Genomic DNA, 19,944 nt, shown 5'->3' with positions numbered 1-19,944 from the left:
CCAACTCTCACATCCATACATGACTACTGGTAAACCATAGCTTGCTTTGACTAAACATATTTTTGTTGATAAAGTAATGTCTCTGCTTTTTAATATGCTATCTAGGTTTGTCATAGTTTTTCTTCCAAGGAGCCTTTTAATTTCATGACTTCAGTCACCATCTGCAGTGATTTTTAGAGCCCAAGAAAATAAAGTCTGTCACTGTTTCCATTGTTTCCCCATCTATTTGCCATGAAGTGATGGGACCAGATGCCATGATCTTTGTTTTTCTGAATGTTGAGTTTTAAGCCAGCTTTTCACTCTCCTCTTTCACTTTCATCAAGAGGCTCTTATAGTTCTTTGCTTTTTGTCATAACGACGGTGTCATCTGCATATCTGAGGTTACTGATATTTCTTCCAGCAATCTTTATTCCAGCTTGTGCTTCATCCAGCCTGGCATTTTGCATGATGTACTCTGCATATAAGTTAAATGAGCAGGGTCTTTGTGTACACTTTCAGAAAATTTACCTAGAGGCCACTCTGGAGGACTGCATTGGCCTAGACCAGCAAAGGACCTGTGGTAGTGCACCCAGCCTGTTTGCTGTTCTTGCTTTGCATATTCTTTCCAAAAGTATTTCCATGTCCCCAGCCTTAGAGGCCCACAGAGGACACCTGGGGCCCAGTGGTATTCTGAATGAGGCTCCAACTCCTTTTCTCGAAAGGGAACACTGGCCTACGCCAGCCAGGAAGGTGTGTGAGAGTAGCTCAGTCCCTACTGGGTCTAAGTCATTGGGAGCACCCTATGGAAAGTTTTCTAGATCTCCCTGCAGAGGTCAAGACCAACTGGCTGGATAGGGAGTCACAGGAGACACATGCTAAGTGTGTATGTTCATTTCTGGAAATGTACAATAAGCAATTTTAGATTTGGAGTGCTAAGAAAAATGTGGGTTGCATACACAAATCTGAGAGTTATAAACACACAGGTGATAGTTGAGACTGAAGTAGAAAAGACTGCCCCAGGGAGAAGGTATAAATTTCTTCACAGAATCATTTCTACTCCTATGATTTCCCCCTTCTTACAGGATTTATTCAGTTGTGTGCAGTCTATATTTTAGCTAGTTGCTATAGTCTGGGTGTTTGTGCACCCTCAAAATTAATAATTTGAAATCTTAATGCCCAACATGATGGTATTTGGGAGGTGATTAGAAAAGGATGGTGGAGGTCTTGATAATGGAATGAGTGCCCTTATAAAAGAGACCCCAGACAGTTCCCTTGCCCCTTTCATCATGTGAAAACACAACCAGAAGTCTGATTCCAGGAAGAGGGCCCTTACCCAATCATGCTGGCACGTGGATCTCAAATTGCTGCCTGCAGTACTATAAGAAACAAATTTCTGTTGTTTTCAAGCCATCCAGTCTATGGTATTTTGTTATGACAGCCCAAACAGCTAGAGTAATGCAATGTAACAAACCACATGAAAACCTAGTAGATCCCTAAAAGAAAAATAAAAGTTAAACGTTTTATGCAACAAGTCTTGTAATGGTTATGAGCAATCCTTTACATAAACAGTCTAAAAGTACAGTTTTAATTACGAGCAACAACAAAAGCACTACTCCACTTTCAGCCAGTGTTGTTTACTAAGTCCTCCTTGGCCCATGGGAGTCACTGGGGAGAGCAGGAGGCAAGGAGCTCAGCCTGTGTGCGGGACAACGCGCTTTCTTTATACCTGCTGTAGTGTGTGCCACGTAGTGTGGCCCATGTGGGCAGCTGCTGCTGCTGCTAAGTCGCTTCAGTCGTGCCCGACTCTGTGCGACCCCATAGACGGCAGCCCACCAGGCTCCCCCGGCCCTGGGATTCTCCAGGCAAGAAAACTGGAGTGGGTTGCCATTTCCTTCTCCAATGCATGAAAATAAAAGAGAAAGTGCAGAGCGGAACGCAAAGATCACTGGATATCACCTCTAGGAGAAAGTGAATGATGGACAACTGACAAATGGTGGTACCTAAAAATTGTGCAAACCGATACACTGCAAGAGAAGTGGCTGCTCTTGAAACATCAGACGTTAGACCATCAAAAAGTCAGTCAGAGACTATTATCAATAAATTAATAATAACTGCTTCTCCTTTGACGACATTCTTAAATTTAATCAGATGAAACTGGAGAACACTCACAACCCTGCCACCAACAAGAACCAGACCCAAGGCTCAACGTGACTGCAGCGCGAACTCTCGCGAGGGCGACGCGCAACGCGGCCGCAGCTCGAACTCGCGCGAGAGCTGGCGCGACCTCGCGAAGGACGGCGGGAGCGCGGGAGGTATGGCGTCCCTGCCGGCGTCCTGGAGTCGGCTGGAGAGACGACAAGAGCGCGACGTGCGCGAGCTCGTTCGCCTTGTGGCGGGCGTCCAGGACGAAGCGGACCCCAACTTCCAGCTCGCGTTGCACTTCGCCTGGTCCAACTTCAGGTGTGGACGCGGCGTCGCAGCCGGGGAAGGGAAGGGGTCTGGCCAGTTGTGTTGCACGACCGGTAGAGTCCCCGCGCGCTTTGCCGCTCCAGCAGCTTAATGCCTTCGTGCCTTCTGGGTGCCCGAGGCGGTGATCAGTTCAGTCGCTCAGTAGTGTTCGACTCTTTGCTACTCCGTGGACTGGCGCACGCCAGGCTTAGCGCAAACAATGGGTTGTGGGTTGCTGGGGGTCGTCCTCCGATCTTTCTCTTAGTGAAGAGTTCTGACGATCCGGTTCCCTGCTCTGCCCACTGCGCTTAGCGCGGGCCCCTGCCCATCAAACAATTTTTTGAGTGGTTGGTTGAGTAAAATTTTAGAGCAAAATAATGGTCACACCCTATTCTCACTGACTCCCTCTCTGCTCGGACCACTCCGTATTTCTTACCCTGCTCTTTTTTTTCCAAAACGCGAAGCATAACACATTGGATAACTTATTTGTTGTGACTGTTTGTCTCCACCTCCACCGTCATGCACAATACAAGCTCCACCAGAGTAGGGAGCTGCGTTTGTTTTGTTCATTTCTTATCCCAGCACCTAAAACAGTTCTTGGCATAGAATATTCGAGGTCTAAAATACAAGGTCCACCAGAGCTTGTATGTTTTGTTCATTTCTTATCCCAGCACCTAAAACAGTTCTTGGCATAGCGTATTCGAGGTCTAATACAACTTTTAATAGGTTTTTTATTTAATTAATTTAAAAAGATTAATTCAGATTAGGTACTTAGGTGAAATCAGAGCTATCATTTTTCCTTATGGGACATGTAAATCAGTTATGATCATTACCTGTAATGAAATTATTATTTGAAGAATGGTAGTCATTGTTAATCTTTTGCCTGTTTAACGTCGATAATAGTCTTCTTGAATGGTAAACAGTTTTTCAAAATCGGTAATCTTTTTATCAACCTTAATGATCATACATAAAGTGCCCACTTGGTTTGTAATAAGAATAGATGAGTCTAAACGGCCCCGTTTCTGAAATAAAATACTCAATTCTTAAGTGTAACATAAATATAACAATTCCTTAATAGGCGAAATTCAGAGAAAAGGTCATATTAAGAGAAACTTAATCCCAAATAATTTTTCTGTTAGTATATCTAAATGACAGTAGGTAAGCAGACATCATTTTAGAGTTAGGAGGGACATTAGCAGTTACTAACTCCTTTTACACGTTGAGAAACTAAATTTATAGGTAAAATAGTATTCCATTCAGCCATTTTCTAGGTTAGAATTAGATATTTTATCTAATAGTGTAATTTATTTCTTTTACGTACAGGTTGTGTGGCTTCCACTAAAAGATGGAAAACAAGAGTTAAGTGAGCTATATTGTAATTTTGTGATGCTTTAATCCATCAGAAAAATGAACAGTTCATATTTATATTTTAAAAAATAGAGGCCACGTTCTAGGCCTTAGAAATTCACAGACAGGTGCAATACAGCTTCTATTCTTAAATAAGACAGACAAAAATTATTACATATGATGTAGATTAGAACTTCTTAACCTGAGGGTCTGAATATATTAATAGTAGAATTCAGATATTACAGATTTGGACAAGAAGAAAATTTTACTAATCTCTAGCTAAAAAGTAGCATTTCCTTCAATTATTAGTGAAAGCAACAAGAAGTAATAGCTTATGTATGACTGTGTCACCAGTAGAAATCACATATTTCACTGTCATATTGTAGTTACTGCAGGTATTTCTAATAAATCTTATTTACTGTTATGTAGTTATGAACCCACTTCTAGATCTTGTTATTTAATGTTTTAACAAAGAAATATGTCTCACTATATCACAGACTTCAAAAAATATTTTTAAAGTGTATTTCAGTATGCTTGGCTTCCCTTCTATTTAATTGTATCCTGAGACGGAATCCCTAGGATTCATGGGGCTTCACAATGGCATAAAAAGTTTAGGAAACCCTGCTAACAGGGATGTGCTGTGCCTGACTTACACACAGGGCATTATGGAAAGAGAGAGGAGCCAGAGGACAGAGTTGGGAAACTCAAGACAATCTGTGTCATAAAGAAAGGATGCTTAAACAGTCTTAGATTGACTGGTGGTTTGCATGAATGACAGAGGCGATACAGGTGCACTCACTGGAAACACATAACTGAGTATAGGGTGTTTGGGGGGCAATGTGTTGGATTGTGAGACTAGTCTACTTAGCTTTATGACACGATTGATACAAGAATCACATTTTCTCTTTTAGATTTCATCGTTTCTTAGATGTCAATAGCCACAAAGTAGAAAAGACAATAGAAGGGTAAGTCAGTTTATATGTATATATATGTGTGCATGTTCAGATATCTATGTATTTTCTTACAGACCTTTTTATTAATATAGCTTTATAGTTATTAGTTGTTTTTTTTTGTTAACATTCTAGGATTTACGAAAAATTCATCATTCATTCCGATCTAAGCAAAGCTGCTAGTTGGAAGAGATTAACTGAAGAATTTCTAAATGCATCGCTTCCAAACATAAAGGAATTCAAAGTATGCTATATTGTGAAATCTCTGCTGTATTTTACTATTTCTAATCTGATTATTGTCAGCCTGTATCTATTAACATTTAGACATTCATTCTGTTTTACTATTGTCCACCGACTGGAATCACCATCTCCTGGAAATTGACATAAAATCCACTGTGTCTCAGGCTTGTGATTAAAGAAGTATATTCTTGTTTAATCATGTTGGCCCCAACCTACTGTGGAAATTGAGATCAGAGATTGAAAGAAATAATAGCACTTCTAGCTTTCTTAAAACTTTTCAATGACTTCTCAGCACTTTGCAGTATAATTATTGGTGTATTGCTCACTAGATGCCAGGTGCTGTTCTAAGCTCTTTTATATTCAGTCATGTGTCCCTAAAACCACCTCTTAGGCTCAATGATTCACTAGAATAATTCACAGAACTCCAAAAAGAAAACTGCTATCCTTATTGTATGACTTATTGTAGTGAAAGAATACAGATTTAAAATGAGCAAAGGGGAAAGGTATGGGGCAAAGTCCAGGAGAAACCAGGTACAAGCTTCCAGATGTCCCTTCCCAGTGAAGTTACATAGGGATGCACTTAATTTTCTCAATGACAAAATGTTGCAAACCAGGGAAACTCCCCTGAGTCTTGGTGTTCAGGGTTTTCTTGGGGGTCAGTCATATGAATATGCTTAGCTACTCAATCTCCAGCACCCCCAGAGGTCAAACCAAGGACTTCAGGCCTGCAAAATTATTCGCCATAAGTCACATTGTTAGCATAAACTGTCTGGTCAGACTGATACAGTGTGGCCTAAAGACTGCCATACAGATACACTGTACTAGCAGGGTATTCCAAGGGCTAGGAGAACATCTCAGGAGCCAGTCAAGGGCCAGTCCTGAAGATCTTTGAGATGTGCAGGGTTTGGACAACCCAGTCCTCCCAAATTAACTCTTTGTGCCTACATATATTAAGTCAGTCTTCATAGTCCTTGTGGAATAGTCTGTTACTGATAGGCTTTCCCTTTCTTTACCCTGAGTTGGTGACCTAAGAAAGAGCTTTAGGTAATTTTTAAAACTGTCCATCAATTTTAGGAAGGGCTATAAAGGTATTTCTGGAAGAGAGAGAACTGCAGTGCTGTGAATCCATGCCCTAAGGATTAGTAAAACACTTCCCTGTATTCCTGCAAGGACCATTTTGAAAAAGGAGACAAATCTTTTTTTATGTCTCTTCTTGATTCACTTTGTGTAGCTTTCTGGGTGGACTGTAGAGCTTAATAATTTAGGCACTTCTTGTTGTTGTTCAGTCACTAAGTCGTGTCTCACTCTTTGCAACCCGATGGACTGCAGCATGCCAGGCTTCCCTGTCCTTCATCTCCTGGAGCTTGCTCAAATTCATGTCCATTGAGTCAGTAATGCTATCCAACCATCTTGTTCTCTGTCATCCCCTTCTCCTCGTGCCTTCAGTCTTTCCCAGCATCAGGGTCTTTCCCAGTGAGTTGGCTGTTCACATCAGGTAGCCAAAGTATTGGAACTTCAACTTCAGCGTAAGTCCTTCCAATGAATATTCAGAATTGATTTCCTTTAGGATTGACTGGTTTGATCTCCTTACAGTCCAAGGGACTCTCAAGAGTCTTCTCCAATGCCACAGTTCAAAAGCATCAATTCTTTGGTGCTCAGCCTTCTTTATGGTCTAGTTGTTACATCAGTGTGTGACTACTGGAAAAACCATATCTTTGACTGTATGGATCTTTGTTGGCAAAGTAATGTCTCTGCTTTTTAATGCGCTGTCTAGTTTGGTCATAGCTTTTCTTCCAAGGAGCAAGCATCTTTTAATTTCATGGCTGCAGTTACCGTCCACAGTGATTTTGGAGCCCAAGAAAAGAAAATCTGTCATTGTTTCCACTTTTTTCCCTTCTGTTTGCCATAAAGTGTTGGGGCCAGATGCCATGATCTTAGTGTTTTTTGAATTTTGCATTTCAAGCTAGCTTTTTTTCACTCTGCTCTTTCACCCTCATTAAAAGGCTCTTTAGTTCCTCTTCACTTTCTGTCATTAGAATGGTATCATCTGTATATCTGAGGTGTTGATATTTCTCCTGAAAGTCTTGATTCCAGCTTGTGATTCATCTAGCCCAGCATTTCCCATGATGTACTCTGCATTTATTTATTTTTTTTTGTACTCTGCATTTAAATTAAATAAACTAATTGAAGCATATAACCTAGGCACTTTGTCAAAAACAAATTGTATGTGTAAGGATTTACAAGTGCTCAATCGTTTGATTAATCTGTATGCCTATCCTTACACAAATACCTTACTGTCTTTGTTACTGTAGCTTTTAAGCTTTGGAATTGGGTGATAAAAGTCCTTCCAATTTTTTTCTTTTTCAAAACTGTTTTGTCTATTTTAGAGCCTTTGAATTTCCATACACATTGTAGGGTCAACTAAATTTCTGCAAAAGCCAGGTGGATTTTGGCAGGGATTGCATTGAATCTATAGATCAATTTGGAAAGTATTGTCATTTGTTAGGTTGAATTGTGTCCCCCAGAAAGATGTGTTCAAGTCTTAGCCCCTGATTTCTTACTATAGGGTCTTTGACAATGTCAGCAAGTTGAAATGAAGTCAAACTGGATTAATTCAGTGATTGATATCCTCATAAGAAAATAGAGAATTTAACACGGAGATGCACATAGTGTTATACTATGCAGTGAAAGAGGCAGAGATTGGAACAATGTGGCTGCAAGTCAAGGAAAGCCAAAGATTGCTAGCAACCATGAGAAGCTAGGAAGAGTCAAGGAAGAAGTCTTCCCTTGAGCCTTCATAGGGAGCGTGGACTGCCAGCACCTTGACTAAGACTTCTAGCCTCCAGAACTGAGAGAGAGTAAATCTCTTTTGTTTTAAGCCACATGATTTGTAATATTTTGTTAAGGAAGCTTTAGGAAGCTAATACACAATCTTACCAATATTATATCTGTTAATCTGTGAATATGGACTCTTCATTTACTTAGATCATTTAAAATGTTTTTCATCAGTTTTATTTTTTCATGTATAAATCTTGCATTTCTTTTATATGTATTTCTAAATATTTCATTCTATTTGGTGCTATTATGAGTGGAACTTTTCTTCTTAAATTCACTTGCAGTTTGCTTATTATATACCTAGCCTTGCTAAACTCATTTATTCTAGTAATTTTCTTCTGAATTCCTTAGTATTTTCTACACATAGGATTGTATCATCTCTGAATAAAGACAGTTTGACTTCTTCCATTCCAGTGGGAGGTTTTTTTTTGTTTTTTGTCTTATTGCAGTTGGTCCAATACAATGCTGGACAGAAGACAAAGTCCACATATTTGCCTTGTTTCTAATTTTAAAGGAAAAGCTTTAGTTTCAGGATTTTCACAGGTGTGCTTTATCAGAAAGAGGATATTCCTTTTTATTCTTAATATTCCTTTTTATTCTTAAGGTTTTTTTAATTGTGAATTGTCAAATCTTTTTCTGTGTCTTTGAGATATTCCTATGTTTTTTGCCTTGAATTCTGTTCATATGCCTTAGTAAGCTCAGACTACCATAACAGAATTACCACACACTGATCTTTCAGTGACTTAAAAACAGAAATTTATTTCCTTATACTTTTGGAGACTGGAAATTAAGAGCAAGGTGCTGGCCAGTTTGGGGTTGCTGGTGAAGACTGTTCCCAGCTTGTCAGTGGCTGCCTTCTCTCTGTGTCCTCATGTGAAGAGAAGGAGCTCTCTGGTCTTATCCCACTGGACCAGTGGCCCACCCTCAGGAGCTGATTACCTCCCAAAGGCCCCTTCTCCAAGTACCATTGCATTAGGAGTTAGAGTTTCAGCATATAAATTGAAGGGGATATTGAAGAAGTTTGAAGTGAAGTCGCTCAGTCACATCCGACTCTTTGAGACCCCATGAACTGTAGCCTGTCAGGCTCTTCTGTCCATGGGATTTTCCAGGCAAGAATACTGGAGTAGGTTGCCATTTCCTTCTCTAGGGGATCTTCCCAACCCAGGGATTGAACCTGGGTCTCCTGCATTGCAGGCAGACTCCTTGCTAGCTGAGCCACAAGGGAAGTCATGGGGGATATATTCAGTCTTTAATATATAACATATTACATTCAATGAGTTTTGGGTGTTAATCTGATTTATTTATGTGTGAATTGAGAAATACATTGCTACTTACTCTCTTTTCAAGACTGTCCTGGCTTGTGCTTTGTGTGATCTTTGCCCATGAACTCAGGCTCCGTTGGCCAAAAATGTGTGGTTGTCTTGGGCTCACTCTAGTCTCTGCTGTGCCTGTCATAGCCTCTAGTCAGCCCAAGACATGTGGAGAGATGAGCAAGCCCCCTTTTATTGTCTTGCATTCAGGAAGCTCCCTGATAACCCTCAGCTATTCTGCTGGCCCACTGCTTGCCCAACTGCAGGCCTGCAACCACTGGTTCCCCCACTCACTTGCCAGTGCTACCACTACTAAGACAGTGACAACAAAGCTGCGAGTTTTCACTTGCTGTCCAGCCCTGGACTACCACTTGATAGAGCTGGTGGGAGAGAGGAGACAGCTTTAGGCATATATGTATCAAACTCATTCTGTTCTTGCCTGAGGTTATTTTCACAAACAAACACTCTACATTTGTATGCCTATGCTTAACAAGAGCACTGAAATGGTTGTCTCTGGTAATTTGGTCCAGACTTAACATTACTTTTTTGGGGAGAGGATTGAAGGCAACTTTCCTCCAGGATTCCCTGGTGGCTCAGACAGTAAAGAGTCTGCCTTCAGTGTAGGAGACCCTGGTTTGGGAAGATCTCCTGGAGAAGGAAATGGCAACCCACTCCAGCATTCTTGCCTGGGAAATCCCATGGCTGGGGGAGCCTGGCAGACCACAGTCCATGGTGTCGCAAAGAGTCGGACACGACTGAACGACTTCATTTTTCCTCCATCATGCCAGAAGTGAATCTCAAACCACACTTTATTTAGATTTATAAATAGGTATACATATAGTTTCTTTAGGCGTTACTCAGTAAATGACACTTTACCATCCTCTAGGCGACTTAGCAGCAGCAGCAGCAGCAGGCTTGAAAAAATGTGTGGCAAAGGAGAACTTGAGATTGTTATTCTAGAGGAAACAAAGACTTTGGCACATCTGGGGAAAAAACCCACTGGAACTAAGAAATTTGGCTCTTTGTCGCTTTGCATTTCAAAGGATGTGAAAGTGGAAGTTATTTCTGGTTTTGAGATTCAGAACCACTTCAGCTATAATAAATGTGCAGCACATGGGACTGCTGCTTTTCAATGTATATGTAATGTATTTCCTGACTTCCCATAGAGTAGCAGGGATGGTGCAGGTTTTCATAAGACAGACTGTGAAGGGACACATGACTAATACAGAGATGGAGCTCCAACTCTGCACTTTCATCTCTTTGTGAAGAGGTAGCATTGTTGTTCAGAGAAGGCAATGGCACCCCACTCCAGTACTCTTGCCTGGAAAATCCCATGGGCGGAGGAGCCTGGTAGACTGCAGTCCGTGGGGTCGCACAGAGTCGGACACGACTGAAGCGACTTAGCAGCAGCAACATTGTTGTTGTTCAGTTGCTTAGTTGTATTTCATATCTGTACGTGACTACTGGAAAAACTAAGCTTAGAATATACAAACCTTTGTGAGCAAAGTGATGTCTCTGCTTTTTAATAACGCTGTCTAGGTTTGTCATAGCTTTCCTTCCAAGGAGTAAACGTCTTTTAATTTCATGGCTGCAGTCAACATCCACAGTGATTGTGGAGCCCAAGAGTGTAAAAGCTGAAACTGCTTCTATTTTTCCCCCATCTGTTTGCCATGAAGTGATGATACCAGATGCCGTGATCTTAGTTTTCTGAATGTTGAACTTTAAGCCAACTTTTTCCCTCTGCTCTTTCACTTTCATCAAGAGGCTTTTTAGTTCCTCTTCACTTTCTGCCATAAGGGTGGTGTCATCTGCATATCTGAGGTTATTGATATTTCTTCCGGCAGTCTTGATTCCAGCTTGTGTTTCTTCCAGCCCAGCGTTTCTCATGATGTACTCTGCATATAAGTTAAATAAGCAGGATGACAAAATACAGCCTTGACGTACTCCTTTTCCTATTTTGAACCAGTCTGTTGTTCCATGTCCAGTTCTAACTGTTGCTTCCTGACCTGCATACAGATTTCTCAAGAGGCAGGTCAGGTGCTCTGGTATTCCCATCTCTTTCAGAATTTTCCACAGTTTATTGTGATCCACACAGTCAAAGGCTTTGGCATAGTCAATAAAGCAGAAATAGATGCTTTTCTGGAATTCTCTTGCTTTTTCCATGATCCAGTGGATGTTGGCAATTTGATCTCTGGTTCCTCTGCCTTCTCTAAAACCAGCTTCACCATCAAGAAGTCCATGGTTCACGTATTGCTGAAGCCTGGCCTGGAGAATTTTGAGCATTACTTTACTAGTGTGTGAGATGAGTGCAATTGTGCGGTAGTTTGAGCATTCTTTGGCATTGCCTTTCTTTGGGATTGGAATGAAAACTGCCCTTTTCCAGTCCTGTGGCCACTGCTGAGTTTTCCAAATTTGTTGGTATACTGAGTACAGCACTTTCACAGCATCACCTTTCAGGATTTGGAATCGCTCAGCCGGAATTCCATCACCTCCAATAGTTTTGTTCGTAGTGATGCTTTCTAAGGTCCACTTGACTTCACATTCCAGGATGTCTGGCTCTAGGTCAGTGATCACACCATCGTGATTATCTGGGTCATGAAGATCTTTTTTGTACAGTTCTGTTTATTCTTGCCACCTCTTCTTAATATCTTCTGCTTCTGTTAGGTCCATACCATTTCTGTCCTTTATCGAGCCCATCTTTGCATGAAATGTTCCCTTGGTATCTCTAATTTTCTTGAAGAGATCTCTAGTCTTTCCTATTCTGTTGTTTTCCTCTATTTCTTTGCATTGATCGCTGAGGAAGTCTTTCTTATCTCTTCTTGCTGTTCTTTGGAACTCTGCATTCAGATGCTTATATCTTTCCTTTTCTCCTTTGCTTTTCACTTCTCTTTTTTTCACAGCTATTTGTAAGGCCTCCGCAGACAGCCATTTTGCTTTTTTGCATTTCTTTTCCATGGGGATGGTCTTGATCCCTGTCTCCTGTACAATGTCACGAACCTCCATACATAGTTCATCAGGCATTCTATCTATCAGATCTAGGCCCTTAAATCTATTTCTCACTTCCACTGTATAATCTTAAGGGATTTGATTTAGGTCATATCTGAAAGGTCTAGTGGTTTTCCCTACTTTCTTCACTTTTAAGTCTGAATTTGCTAATAAGGAGTTCATGGTCTGAGCCACAGTCAGCTCCTGGTCATTGGTTCTTTAGTAGCATATTATTTAGTCTCCCATGGTTTTGTTTTTGTTTTTTTGCAATTTTTTTTTTTTTTTTTTAGTTGATTTCTAGTCTCATGGCACTGTGGTTAGAAAAGATGCCTAAACTGATTTTTAGTCTTCTTAAATTTACTGAGTCTTATTTTGTGGCTTAGTATGTAATCTTTCTTAGAGAATGTGTATTCTGCTTTTTTTGAATGAAATGCTCTACTTGTATCTGTTAAGTCCATCTGACCTAATGTATCACTTAAGACCAGTGTTGCCTAATTTATTTCTGTCTAGATGATCTGTCCATTAAGTATGGAAAGACATCCCCTACTATTATTGTGTTACTGTCATTTTTTTCTATGTTTGTTATTTGATTTCTGTACTTAGGTCTTCCTAAGTTGGGTTCTTATGTATTTACAGATGTTGTATCTTCTTGGATTAATCCTTTGATGTAGTGTCCTTTGTTGCCTTTTGCAATCTTTGTTTTAAGGTCTCTTTGGTCTTATTTAAGTTTTACTACCGCAGCTTTAATTTCCATTTGTATGGAAATCCTCTATTTCCTCACTTTCCATCTTTAGATCTGAAATGAGACTCTTATGAGCAACATCTATATGGGTATTGTTTTTGTATCCATGTAGCCACCCTTTGTCATTAAATTGGAGCCTTTGTAGTCTATTTATATTTAAAGTAGTTATTGAGGGAATTCCCTGTTGGTCCAGTGGTTTTACTTTCACTGCCAGGAGCATGGGTTCAGTCCCTGGTCAGAGAACTAAGATCTGGCAAGCTGCATAACACAGCCACAAATAAATGAGTGATAGGTGTGTTCTCATTGCCATTTTGGTAATTGTTTTGGGATTTTTTTTTTTTTTTTTGGTTGTCATTCATTTCTTCTTTTGTTCTCTTTTCTTGTGATTTGATGACTATCTTTAGTGTTAATATTTGGATTTCTTTCTGTGTGTGTGTGTGTGTGTGTGTGTGTGTGTATTACAGGGTTTTGGTGTGTGATAACCATGAGATTTTTATATGGCAGGCTTTATATATTCCTGATTATTTTAAGTTGCTGATCACTGAAAGTTGGCACACATTTCACAACCCTGTGTTATCCCCCAACATTTAATGTTTTTGACATTTTAATATTTTGTATATCTTTTTGTTTTGTGTATCCCTTAATTATTTATTGTGGATATGGATCATTTATCAGAGAAGCCTGAAGAGCTACATTCTATGGGATCACAAAGATTTGGACACAACTAAACGACTAATACTAATTACTTATTGTAGATATAGACCATTTTATTATTTTTATCTTTTAACCTTCCTACTAGCTATATAAGTGGTTGATCTATTACCTTTAATGTATATTCATCTTTACCAGGGAGACTTTTCCTTTTGTAATTTTCTATCTCTGCTGCTAAGTCACTTCAGTCGTGTCCGACTCTGTGCGACCCCATAGACGGCAGCCCACCAGGCTCCCCCATCCCTGGGATTCTCCAGCCAAGAACACTGGAGTGGGTTGCCATTTCCTTCTCCAATGCAGGAAAGTGAAAAGTGAAAGTGAAGTCGCTCAGTCGTGTCCAACTCTTAGCGACCCCATGGACTGCAGCCTACCAGGCTCCTCCATCCATGGGTTTTTCCAGGCAAGAGTACTGGAGTGGGGTGCCATTGCCTTCTCTGTTTCTATCTCTAGTGGTGACCTTTTCCATTTAAAGAGGTCCCTTTAACAATTCTTGAAAAGCTGGTTTGGTGTTGCTGAACACTTTAAGCTTTTGCTTATTTGTAAAACTTTTGATCTCTCCTTTAAATCTGAATGTAGCCTTGCTGGGTAGAGTATTCTTAGTTGTAGATTTTTTTTTTTTATTCTGTCACTTTAAATGTATCATGCTACTCCATTCTGGGCTGGAAAGTTTCCACAGAAAAGCCAGTTGATAGCCTTAAGGGAATTTCTTCATAAGTAACATTGCTTTTCCTTTACTGACTTTAAGATTGTCTCTTTAGCTTTAATTTTTTGTATTTTAATTACAGTGTATCTTGGGGTGGATCTCTTTGGGTTGATCTTGTTTAGAACACTGTGTTTCTGAGCTCGATGTCTGTTCCCTTTCTCATGTTAAAGAATTTTTCAGCTATTATCCCTTCAAATAAGTTTTCTGCCCATTTCTCCTCCTTCTTCAGGGACCTCCCCCTATAATATGAATGTTAGTATTCTTGACATTGTCCCAGAACGCTCTTAAACTATCCTTGTTTTAATTTTTTGTTGTTGTTGTTCAGCTTACATGATTTCCAGTACTCCATCTTAAATTTCATTGATCCATTCATTCCTCTATATCATCTCATCTACTGTGAATTACTTCTAGTGTATTTTTAATTTCAATTATTGTATTCGTCACCTGTGTTTGGTTTTTCTTTGTGTTTTCTAACTTTGTCATGCTTCTCATTCTGTTCATTCTTTCTTCTCCCGAGTTTGGGAAACTCTACCAGGTAGATTGCTTATCTTTTTTGCTTCTTTTTTTTTTGGCATCTTATCTTGTTCCATCATTTGGAACATTTTTTCTGTCATCTCATTATTCCTAATCCTCTGTTTTTATTTCTGTTCCTTAGGTAGAATGCTCATGTTTCCCAGTCTTGGAGAAGTGGCCTTATGTAAGAGATGTCTCTGGGCCCCTGGCAGAGCACTGCCCTCTGGTCACCAGAGCTGTTTGCTCTATGAGTATCCCCTCTGTGAGCTACATGGACCCTTGTGTTGTGGGCTAACTGTTGTAGGCACAATAGTACATAGGGCTGATCCTCAGCATGGTTGGCTGCACGAGCTGGCCTCATCTAGGTCTGCCAGCTTCTGGTGGGCAGTGCTGGCGCCTGGCACAGCTGGCTGCAGGACCCAGGAAGTCCCTGTGCTGGTCCACTAGTGGGTGAGGCTGGGTCCTGAACACACTGGTAGTTGGGCCTTGGTCTCCACATGGCTGGCAGCTTGCCTGGGGGTCCTAGGATTGTTGCTGATTGGCTGTTGGGCGGGTAAGCCCCCTGTGCTAATAGGCTAGAGAAATACTCCAAGATGGCTGCCACCAGCATCTGTGTCCTCAGGGTGCTCTCCAAGATCAGCAGGTGGGTTTGACCGAGGCTCCTTTCAAATTGCTGCTTATGCCCTGGGTCCTAGAACATGTGACATTTGTGTGTTCACCCTTTAAGAGTGAAGTCTATTTCCCATAGCCTTCTGAGTCACTTGAATGTAAGCTTTACTGGCATTCAAAGCCAAAAGTTGTAGAGGTTCATCTTCCCAGTGCAGAGCTCCAAGGCTACAGAGCCAGATGTGTAATTCAGACCCCTCCTTGGGGAGAACTCCCATTTGTGGGAGGATAATTTTTACTGGGTGCATGGATCTTGACTATGCCATGTCCCCACCTCTCTTACCCATCTCATTGTGATTCCTTCTTTGTTTCTTTAGTTGTAGAAGATCTTTTCTGCTACCCTGCTGGGGCATTCTCACCAGGTGTTGTTGTTTAGTTGCTAAGTCATGTCTGACTCTTCTGCAACCGCATGGACTGTAGCCCACCAGGCTCTTCTGTCCATGGAATCTCCCAGGCAAAAATACTGGAGTGGGTTGCCATTTTCTTCTCCAGGGGATCATCCTGACCCAGGGATTGAACCTGCATCTCTGGTGTTGGTAGACAGATTCTTTACCACTAAGCCATCATTCTCACTATTAGTTGCTCTGTAAATAGGTACAATTTTGATATGCCTATAGGAGATGAGCTTCCCAATCCACCATCTTAGACAGTCTCCTATATCATCTAAACGTTAACTTCCAGAGTCCTAACTTCGCAGCAGTCTTTTTTCCTTAATACCATCAGTATGTTATTACTAATACATGAAACTGTAGTTTCAGGTGTACAGAGTTCTTTCAGAATAAGCAATCTGATGTAAGTGATTACCACAAAATAATAGATTTATATATTGGGAGTTATTTTCTTCAAGTATTTACATTTTAGACCACTTTTCTCTATGGAATTAAAGTTTCTTTCTTTTTTTTCTTTTTTTTTCTTTTTTTGGTTAAAGGAAGTCAAGGTATTTCCAAGCAGAGGAATTATCTAAAAAGAGGCAGCTCTTGCAGTCTTACTAGCCATACATTGCCTTATACCTAGGGAAGTTTACCAAGTGTCTTCTGTGTCCCTGGCGTCACTGGGTTGTAGGAATACAGAATAAGCAATACATGATCATCACTACCCAAGTAGTTAATTGAATAGCTATTTAGTTATAATTATGATAAACCCTATGAAGATGTACATGAAGTACCACACATTATATAATAGGGAGAGGTCACCTGAAACTTCCCTTCCATTCCTTGAATTTAATTCTCTCCTCTCTCCTTTCCATGCATAGTTTATAGTGCATAGTTTCCATGCATAGTTTGCTTATTTGGAGTGTTTTTAACTTTGACACCTTTTTAAATGTGATTTTTATAAATACAATTTAAATTTTGAAAAAGTATAGAAGTTGAAGAATAGTAAAAGGAACATCTGTGTACTTTTTTTGTTCAGGTTCACCAGTTGGTATCCTTTGATCCAGAACATTCCTCACCATTTTTTTTCTGACCTTGACATTATTGAAGAGAGCAGGCTGATTATTTGGTAGCTTGTCCTTCAGTTTACGTTTGTCTGACAGTTCCTCATTATTATTCAGGTAGTGCATTATTGCACAGGTTCCTCTATCTGTACATGTTTGAACTATAAAAGCAAGTTTAGAGATGTTAGGTATGATTGTTTTCTTGAAGCACACAAAAACATTGAGGACGTAACTGTCATGAGGTAATCTGTTCTTTTTTTGAGGGAGGGGCCTGCACCAAATTGGTATACAGGATCTTAGTTCTTCACCCAGGGATCCAACCCGTTCCTCCAGCAGTGGAAGTTCCAAGTCTTAACTACTGGATGTCCAGGGAAGTCCCAGGGTGAAGTTTTATTTACTCAAACTTGTTTAGAAAGCTCTTACCAACCTCAGTGATTCATATTTTTCATTTCTTGTTTTAAAGACAGATGTACATTATTCCATACTATCACTTCTTCTGTGTCTGTCTGATTCTCCTTTGAACAGCAATTATGTGGAAACACCAAGAGATAAAGAAATGGGTATGTTACCAAATAAGAGAGAAATTGTTTTATGATATAATTACTAGACATTGAGAGTTTATAAAAAGCTGTAAATAAATGTATGAAATAAATATTTCTATTGTCTTGAAATGCAATTGTAATTGTAAATTTTCATATAAAATATAAATTATGACTGTAAGTTAAACTACTTTCAATTATGTAAAGAGAAAAATCAGAACTGAAGATAAAATATTAAAATTTTAAATATATTAGAATGTCAATTTATTGTTTCACTACTTTTGAACTTTAATTTCTCAAGTATGTTTTATTTTGAGTTTTGCTAAACTTTTTACTATAATTTTGGGTTTCTTTCCCATATATTTCTGATAAAACTGAAATTCTTTTGTTATATTTTAGAAAAGAAGGATGATTTTGACTGGGGAAAATACTTGATGGAAGGTGAAGAAATTGACCTTGGCCCAAGTGTAAACACACCGGTGAGTGGCAGTACTTTTGCTATATAAATACATCTCAGGTTATTTAGATTATTTTTATGGGTCTTTTTATCCTATCGATGAGTGGCAGTACTTTTGCTATATAAATACATCTCAGGTTATTTAGATTATTTTTATGGGTCTTTTTATCCTATCGTAACTTATCTAAAATAGGAATACTCTTCTTTAAATTAGAGTAGTTTATTATGGAATTTTTATTAAGATTTTGCTCCAAAATACTGGTACTAGAAAGTTGATCAGAATGAATATATGTATTCCTTAAGGAGCTACAAATCTAGGGATTTTTGCCACCAGAAATAATTCCATCCTGTAATAGTAACTTTGAACATGTATAAAAAGTTTCATTTGATATAGTTCTTGCTTCTGAAATTTTCATAATTTTTTCATCTAAATAGGTCCATTTGTTAGGTGCTCTAAGGTTAAGGTGTATTTCCTTCTTTTAATCAGAATTGGTCTGAAGAAAGTGAAGATGAAAATGATCAACAGTCCTTAAGCAGAGAGGACTCTGGGATTCAGGTGGACAGGACACCGTTAGAAGAACAAGATCAAAACAGAAAACTGGGGCCTCGAGTCATCTGGAAAGGTACTGTGTGTTCAGAATGCTGGCATCTCTAATAAAATTCTCTAAAAGGAAAGGCAAGCTTTGAGAATCAGTTCCAAGTGATTTATAACATTGGTAAGCTCTGCCTTCCTAATAAACAAACCTTTTTAAACCATTGGCACATCTTCTGTAACGCATTTTAAGTATTATAGCTCTATAGAATTAATGTTGAAAAGGCATTTACAGTGCAATTTTGGTCTTTTTTTTTAATAGGTTTGAGAACTTTGTTAGTCTTAAATGGTTTGTTTATATTTATACTGAAGAAAGATTGGCTTTGATAAAGTTGTTATTCAGTTGCTCAGTCATGTCCAACTCTTGCGACTCCATGGACTGCAGCACGCCAGGCTTCCCTGTCCTTCACTGTCTCCCAGAGTTTGCTCAAACTCATGTCCGTTGAGTTAGTGATGCCATCCAACCATCTCATCCTCTATCATCCCCTTCTCCTCCTGCCTACACTCTTTCCCAACATCAGGGTCTTTTCCAATGAGTTTGCTCTTCAGATGGCCAGAGTACTGGAGCTTCAGCTTCAGTCCTCCCAGTGAATTTTCAGGATTGATTTCCTTTATGATTGACTGGTCTGATCACCTTGCAGTCCAAGGAGCTCTCAAGAGTCTTGTCCAGGACTACAGTTTGAAAGCATCAATTCTTCAGCTCTCAGCCTTCCTTATGATCCAACTCTCACATCCATACTTGACCATTGGAAAAACCATAGCTTTAACTAGACAGATGATGTCTCTGCTTTTTAATACACTGTCTAGGTTGGTCACGGAGAAAGCAGTGGCAAGCCACTCCAGTACTCTTGCCTGGAAAATCCCATGGACGGAGGAGCCTGGTAGGCTTCAGTCCATGGGGTCGCAAAGAGTTGGACACGACTGAGCGACTTCACTTTCACTTTTCACTTTCACACATTGGAGAAGGAAATGGCAACCCACTCCAGTGTTCTTGCCTGGAGAATCCCAGGGACGGGGAAGCCTGGTGGGCTGCTGTCTACGGGGCCGCACAGAGTCGGACACGACTGAAGCGACTTAGCAGCAGCAGCAGCAGGTTGGTCACAGCTTTTCTTCCAAGGAGCAAGCATCTTTTAATTTCATGGCTGCAGTCACCCTCCAGCAGTGATTTTGGAGCCCAAGAAAATAAAGTCTGTCACTGTTTCCATTGTTTTTCCACCTATTTGCCATGAAGTGATGGGGCCAGATGCCATGATCCTAGTTTTTTGAACGTTGAGTTTTAAGCCAGCTTTTTCACTGTCTTTCACCTTCATCAAAAAGTTCTAAAGTTAGTGACTAAATAAAAGAAAAATATCTTACACAATTTAAATTTTAATGCTTTTTCAGTTTTTAGTGAAAAAGTATGATTTGGTAGAATATAGAAAGAGCTAGAAACAACCTTAGAGATTAGAACATCTACTTCTCATTTTATAGATAAAAAACAAAGATGTGGTTA

The 19,944-nt window shown here is 39.8% G+C and overlaps 1 protein-coding gene across 1 annotated transcript in view; it reads left to right on the top strand.

Moving 5' to 3' along the window:
* Window positions 1–2,249: 2,249 nt before the first annotated feature.
* Window positions 2,250–19,944, top strand: part of TUBGCP5 (tubulin gamma complex component 5) — a 50,502-nt gene continuing 32,807 nt past the window's right edge. The window contains exons 1-6 of the mRNA XM_019968718.2: window positions 2,250–2,439; window positions 4,686–4,739; window positions 4,860–4,968; window positions 17,328–17,424; window positions 17,803–17,882; window positions 18,348–18,483. Of these exons, the coding sequence (XP_019824277.2) occupies window positions 2,294–2,439; window positions 4,686–4,739; window positions 4,860–4,968; window positions 17,328–17,424; window positions 17,803–17,882; window positions 18,348–18,483 (622 nt within the window). The 5' untranslated portion in view covers window positions 2,250–2,293. The remainder of the gene's footprint in view (window positions 2,440–4,685; window positions 4,740–4,859; window positions 4,969–17,327; window positions 17,425–17,802; window positions 17,883–18,347; window positions 18,484–19,944) is intronic.

Source organism: Bos indicus, chromosome 2, assembly GCF_029378745.1.
Source record: "Bos indicus isolate NIAB-ARS_2022 breed Sahiwal x Tharparkar chromosome 2, NIAB-ARS_B.indTharparkar_mat_pri_1.0, whole genome shotgun sequence".
Taxonomy (NCBI): Eukaryota; Metazoa; Chordata; class Mammalia; order Artiodactyla; family Bovidae; genus Bos; species Bos indicus.
Note: the sequence above shows the minus strand (reverse complement) of the source record. Positions and strands in the feature narration are given on the sequence as shown.